The 7,095-nt window shown below is 38.8% G+C and overlaps 2 protein-coding genes across 2 annotated transcripts; one reads left to right on the top strand and one right to left on the bottom strand.

The window, feature by feature from the left end:
• Nucleotides 1–2,088: 2,088 nt before the first annotated feature.
• On the bottom strand, nucleotides 2,089–3,006 carry LOC115053143 (odorant receptor 131-2-like). Its single transcript, XM_029517709.1, has one exon. The coding sequence runs from the start codon at nucleotides 3,004–3,006 to the stop codon at nucleotides 2,089–2,091; it is 918 nt and encodes a 305-aa protein (XP_029373569.1).
• Nucleotides 3,007–5,027: 2,021 nt separating this feature from the next.
• Nucleotides 5,028–5,906, top strand: LOC115053141 (odorant receptor 131-2-like). The gene has a single exon (XM_029517708.1). The coding sequence runs from the start codon at nucleotides 5,028–5,030 to the stop codon at nucleotides 5,904–5,906; it is 879 nt and encodes a 292-aa protein (XP_029373568.1).
• Nucleotides 5,907–7,095: the final 1,189 nt, after the last annotated feature.

Genomic DNA, 7,095 nt, shown 5'->3' with positions numbered 1-7,095 from the left:
ACCCCACATTTCTGCTCATAGACAAAATGATATTGTGTGTTGAAATGTTCCTACTACAGAGAGATAGTAGAGTATTAAGTGTACTTGATAAAACGCTCAACAAGACATGTACACGTAAAAAGAAAAATAGTAATCATGGGAACTAACCACAGCAAATTCATTCATTCATTCATTCATATTCTCGCACTTATTCATTTCTGGGTCATGGGGGATGCTGGAGCCAATGCCAGTGCCAATTGGGTGAGGGCAGGGTGCAACCTGGACAGGTCACCTGTCCATCACAGGGCCAAGAATGAAAGTCATATCATTCTTTAAATCAATAAAAATGAAATCACCTAATTACAGTTAAATGCAATTTAAAGCAACAAAATTCATGTGAATGATTTTCCACATAATTTCCATTTGCTATATGCTAAAATTCAGCTAAACACGCTAATCCTAACCCGCCCACATGACTGATTGAAGGTAGTTGCTAACGAAGGATTTTAACTTTAAAAACATTCAAAGTATTAACATGTACATAAAAGACACACTCTTTTTGTAATGAATGAATTTATTGATCTCTTCACTGCTGTAAGAGCTTGTTAGAACTGACAGCTTTTTCATGAAATCATTCAAACAATCAACTTCAGACCATTCCTCTCAAACACCTGGATCCAGGTTCCTCAGTAAATACCCACATTTTCCAGAAGAACTATAGAACCAGTTTCCCCAAAAATTAATAGCACAGAACCAATCTGCCACCAATGTAACAGCAAATAAGTCAGCATCACTGTTTTTGAAAAAAGATTCTGATGAGCAACAAGTTGATGCAGAGAAAAATTATTACCAGGACCTGAACAATCAAGACCTGCTCATTAATCTGTCGCTGCAGAAATTCACCAGCCAGTGAAGTGTTATCTGTCATGGCTCTTATGAGCTAAACCAAGTTTTCTGGGTGCTGTCAAAAGTCAAATCAAGTGCCATTCTTTTTACCAAATGATAATAGTTAAGCTCACTGTCCAACTTCTCTGAATCCAGCAGTTCAAACCCTTCAGGTTCTTATAAATACCTTCTGCTGAGCGCTGTGCTGCCCTCTGAGAAAGAGCTGTGTCAAATGATTTTAAAGAGTAGTCCATCCCAACACACCATTAAGTCTAACTCACCCCCCACTGCACTGTCGTCATCAGCACTGACTGCTGCTCCCTCTCACTGGCAAGGTGTTGTTTGTGACTCGATCATACTCTGGCTGTTCAGGCCTGACCTTAAGCCTCGGCCTGGTAGCGTACAGTCTGCACCCCTCAGCCCGAGGCAGCTGTCCTATTCCTTCCTTGTCCACAATCTGCATCGCAGGCTGATTAGTCATTTAAGAGAGATTTAATTTTCCAAAAAGAACAAACAAAGCATCACCTGATCATCATGAACATTACAAACACCACCGAATTTTAATAAAACCGTCACAACAATGAATATAAAAATATAATCTAAATATAACAATCCTGGAGCTGATAGTAGATAAATCTAGGTTCTGATTTCTAGCTCAGCTTGGAATGAATTTTTCTTTGTTATTGACTTCATCACTGTGGTGCTAGAGATGGTTTTGTTTTTTTCTTCTTTCATTTCTTTGGTCGTATAGACGGATGATGGGCTGCAGCTTAGTCAAAGATGTGGAGGGACATTCAGGGTTATGTGATGCTCCCTCACTCACTGCAGAGAGGGGTGAGTGCTGCAGGCAGGGTGGTCTCACTGGGTTAGGATTAGAGCTTCAACAGCATGCAAAGATATATATGAGTTTTGCAAAACACAAAAAACATAACATTTCTAAATAACAAATGAACTCTAATGAAACGGAGGATACCTTTGAGACAAAGCAATCTTTACTGAAACACAGTCTCTCTTTTCAGAAGTCAGTCCTTCCTAATTGTTGCCAGATTAAAATGCTACAAGAGACCACAGTCCCTGATATTACTGATCACACAAAGGAACTCCACTATTCTGCGAGGGACAGTTACAGTGATATCATTCATTGTTCCTTTCAAATAGTCACGCACACAATAAATATTGGATGTTCCTCACAGAGTGATTTAAAACTGATATTTGCAGAATTTCTCAGCTAGCGTTTCTTTTAAATGAACTAATGCAGACATAGTTTTTCATTGCTTGAGAAAAAGCTTCATTTCTGAGGCCATATATGAGAGGATTCAGACATCTTGGTGCTAGAAAAAACATTACATAATTAAAGTATCTGACTTCAACAAATAATCTGAAATCAATATGAAACATCCAGCTCTCTACAAATGGACATAACAGCTGGATGAGACAGAGCAGCAGCTGGAAACCATGAAGAGCCACTGTCTTAAGTCCTTTGTTTGATGACTGTTTATCCTCTCCTGATGCAGTTTTGGCCACTTTCATTATTTTAACATAGGAGAAAACTATGATGATGCACATGATCAGGAAGAAGAGCAGTTGAACAGCTGACCTGACATGATCATGCCACAAATAAAGACTGAACATTTCTAATGAACATATCTTAGATTGCTTATAGAGAGTGAGAGATGCTGACACAAAAAACATTGAGAGAATAACAATACAGGGCAAAGAGCTGATGCCATGAATGATGAGGATACAGTGCACAGTGCTGCGTGTGGAGCAGAGCTCTCCGTGACGCAGCGGCATACAAACAGCCACATAACGCTCCAGAGTCATTGCTGTCAGAGTCACTGGTGTGACTACGCTGTACATAAAAATCAAAATAGAGATAATGACACACAACCAAATTTGCATGGTAAAACGAAAATAGCTGAAGATGAGCAGCACATCAGAAATGAATAACACAAAACTATCTGCCACCAATGCAACAGCAAATAAGATGTAACGTGCAGTTGTGTAGAAGCACTGTTTTTGAAAAAAGATTATGATGAGCAACAAGTTGATGCAGAGAAAAATTATTACCAGGACCTGAATAACCAAGGCCTTAATCTGTCGCTGCAGAAATTCACCAGCCAGTGAAGTGTTATCTGCCATGGCATGCTGTTATATGCTACAAGAGTCCACAGTCCCTGATATTACTGATCACACAAAGCAGCTACAATTCTGTGAGGGATAATTACAATGATATCATTCATTGTTCAAATATTCACACACACAATACATATACGGAAAATGAAGCCCAAGTTCCTCATGAAGTGATTTACAGCTGTTATCTGCAGTAAGGTTCAATGAAATTAAAGTTTCAGTAAATGAATGCACTGGAAACGTTTTCAACTAGCACTTTGTGTAAATGAACTAATGCAGACGTGGTTTTTCATTGCTTGAGAAAAAACTTCATCAACAGTAGCGCATCTAAACACAACATCAAGTCAAACTCACTCCACACTGCACTGTCGTCATCAGCATTTATTGTTGCGCCCTGTCTCTGGCCACGTGTTGTTTGTGACTCACTCATATTATCTGGTCACAACATCAGGGATCTCTGCTTGATAATGGGGAGGGTCCAAGCCCCTCTACAAGCAGATTAATGACTACATCCAAGACCTGCCTCCCAAAGCATCTAGCACAATTACATGTTATATTTAATTTGCTCTTACATTCATATCAGATAGTTTCTTACTATTCATGTCTGATATTCTTGTCATCTTTACCCAGTTTTATATTGCAATTGAGGAGCCAATCCAAACTCACACTGGGTGAGGGCGGAGTACACCCTGGACAGGTCACCAGTCCATCGCAGGGCATAACATAGATATACCATATTTTGCAGACCATAAGGTGCACCGCATCATAAGGCTCAATATCAATGAAGGAGTCTAACTTCAGACATAAGGCGCATGATAAAACTTATATAAAGCAAAGCACAGTATGTACCAGTATTACAAAAAGTGGCGGAGGTAAGCGTACTGCATACTGTTCTCTGATTGGTTTATCGTTGCCAGCTGGAGCAAACAGCTGAAGTTAGTGTGACGTTGGAACAACGTTGTAAAACATTTGATTATAATTAGATTATTATCTGGATTTGAAAATTGGGTTTACGTTAAAAACCCAACGTTGGCCTGACGTCTAATGATCGGAAGGTTACTTTGACTAAATGTTGGATGGTGGTTGGTTGCCAGCACTATATTATTAGTTATCTAACATTGTCTGACTTTGTAACCCATATCCAACCAAGGACCAATGTTAACACGACGTCCCTGTGCCAGCTGGGAATGCTCCGACAATCCGCTTCATCGCTCACCAAAGTCACACTAAAACATTTTGACAGATTTTTTAGCGCAGTGTGCCGCATAAAATTTGTTCGAGGTCAGTAAGCACAGCAAGATTTCATACATAAGGTGCACTGCCGATTTTTGAGAAAATTGAAGGATTTAAGTCCGTCATATAGTGCGAAAAATACAGTATGTATACGTTTGTCGCTTGTTCTTTCAGCGTTTCCCTGTTTGGGGTCGCCACAAAAAGTCAGCTCAGTGTCTTTCATGACTGATGGCCTCAGTTTTTACATTGGCTGCCATTCCTGTCACACCCTCTCCATTACTACAGCACAAGCATTCCACTGGTTCGCCCTGCAACTGGGGTTTGGCCTCTGCATGCAAAACATGCAGCTGCCTTCCCATTAATAACAATAATAATAATTTTACTTACATTTTAAATAAAGTTCAAGGAAAATCGGCTCACTTTAAAGTTTGCAGTAATTTGTCCATCAAACTGTAACCAGCCAATCAACACGCAGGATCTAAGAGACGATGACAATACTGGTGGGTGAACTTTCATTTGAAGTTATTTTTGGATGCTCTAGACTTTAAAGCCTTGTGCACAGCCCTCTCTCAGAAGGATGGACACACATCAGAAGACAACAGCTCTGCCTGAGACAGCATGTAGGATTTGATAAACTGATGAAATGTAACTTTTTACATTTTTTTACAAGGAAACACTTGAAGGAATACTGACTCTTAAAGGACATTTTGTTGTGGCTAAAACTCTACGTTTGGTGAGAAAACACACTTATGGCTGATAACAATTCACTGGTTGGTAATGAACTCATGCATGTATCGATGAAGGATAATATGATTACTGTCCAGCTCCTGCTTATAATATTTCTGTTCATCAACTTGTTGCTCATCATAACCTTTTTTCAAAAAGAGTGTTTCTACACAACAACACGCTACATCTTATTTGCTGTTACATTACTATCTGATAGTTTGGTGTTATTCCTTTCTGATGTCCTTGCTATTTTGACCCAGTTTAATATCCCCATTCATGTTTGGTTGTGTGTCATTATCTGTGTTGTGATAATTGTGTATACTACTGTTACACCAGTGACTCTGACAGCAATGACTCTGGAGCGTTATGTGGCTGTTTGTATGCCGCTGCATCATGGAGAGCTCTGCTCCACACGTAATACTATTAACTGTATCCTCATCATTCATGCTCTCAGCTCTGTGCCCTCTATTTTTATTTTCTCCACTTTCTTTGGATCTGCATCCCTAAAATTTTACACCCAATATCAGTTATGTTCAGTGGAAATATTTATGATTACTTTATGGCAGCACCATCTGAAGGCAGCTATATATCAATTACAGTTTTTCATTATGTGCATCATACTTGTTTTTTGCTATGTTAAAATAATGAAAGTGGCCAAAGCTGCATCAGGAGAGGATAAGCAGTCATCAAGGAAAGGGCTCAGGACAGTGGCTCTTCATGGTTTCCAGCTGCTGCTCTGTCTCATCCAGCTGTGGTGTCCCTTCATAGAAGCTGCATTGTTTCATATTGATTTTGTTGTATTTTATTATGTGAGATACTTCAACTATATAGTATTTTATCTTACACCAAGATGTCTGAGCCCTCTCATTTATGGCCTCAGAGATGAGATTTTCTTTCATGCACTGAAAAGTTATCTCTCCTTTGGGTTGTATAAAGGAAATCTGATTTGATAAATCAAAGTCAGTGTGTGTCCGAGTCAGAGCATGTCGATCTGATCTTAATGAGCTGGTCCTCAAAAACAATGAGCCAGTGGGCCTCTAGGTTTTCTTTAACAAAACCACAGTATCAGTCAAAATGGATGAGTACCTGCATTTTAACATTTATCTTACTTTGGGCCTCTCTTCTTTGATGTGACAGACTTCTTGTGCATCACAGTCAGGTGAAAAAAATTCCTCTGAAGATATTGGCAAGCAGTTGGTGGAGTAAACAATGACTTCTTACAGCTATGGTGTGATATTTGGTGATCAAATGGTGCGAGGAAAAAAATGAATGACTTGTTGTGATGATGTTCATGATATATGTTGTCAAAATGAAAGAATGAAATAATAAGAGAGAGAATTCCACTGAAAGTCACTGACTAGTTGGTTCAGGGATGTCTTATGTTGTTAGCCAACAAAACAGTGACTCTGTAATACTTGTTTGGGTTCCTACTGTCGACATTTGATCTCAGGACAGCATCCAAAAAATAAATCTGGAAAAACACTTTTGGTGAAAACTGGTGAAAATGTTTTTGTGCAAAATTTGTGTTCTAGTTTGTTTCTGATTCAGGGAATTTTTGTCCCTGGTTTCCCTTACTGCTCACATATTTTCTTGACTAATCAATCTTCAATAAATGCTTTCATTAAAATCATCTGTGCCTCTTCATACACATTCTTCCATCAGCTCACAAGATTCCATCATGTTATTTACACAAAAGAAAACATACCTATTAACATATGAACTAAGAGAAAAAACTATCCAAACAAACAAACAACAAAAACATGAGGATCAGTGTGGCCAGCCAGTGATGGAGAGAGTGAGAGAGACAAGAGATCAGGGACTCTCGGGATGAACGTGCTAACTTTGTTAGCTTTCTGTTTCTATAATCAGTCATAAAACCCTAAAAACAATTGTTGATCATCCAATTCGTTTCTTACCTCTTGGTTACCTTGTTAGGCTTCCTTGTCCATGAAAATAAGTAAATAAATAAAGGGCTGATATGTTACCTGGCTATTACTAAGGAGTATTAGAATACAGCTCTTAAACGTTCAAAAAAACTTTATGTTTGAAATATTATTATCTTAGGTTGAATTTGGGGACAAGAAGCTCATTGTTTATCTGAGCTGCTCTGGCACAGGTGGCCTATAAAATGCTTAAGGG

This window comes from Echeneis naucrates, chromosome 13 (genome assembly GCF_900963305.1).
Source record: "Echeneis naucrates chromosome 13, fEcheNa1.1, whole genome shotgun sequence".
In the NCBI taxonomy this organism is placed as follows: domain Eukaryota; kingdom Metazoa; phylum Chordata; class Actinopteri; order Carangiformes; family Echeneidae; genus Echeneis; species Echeneis naucrates.
The sequence above is the reverse complement of the archived record's forward strand: the minus strand, read 5'-3'. Positions and strand labels throughout refer to the sequence as shown.

Bases quoted from the DNA above. Each gene is read 5' to 3' on its own strand.
- LOC115053143 (XM_029517709.1), bottom strand. From the start codon at position 3,006: ATGGCAGATAACACTTCACTGGCTGGTGAATTTCTGCAGCGACAGATT.
- LOC115053141 (XM_029517708.1), top strand. From the start codon at position 5,028: ATGAAGGATAATATGATTACTGTCCAGCTCCTGCTTATAATATTTCTG.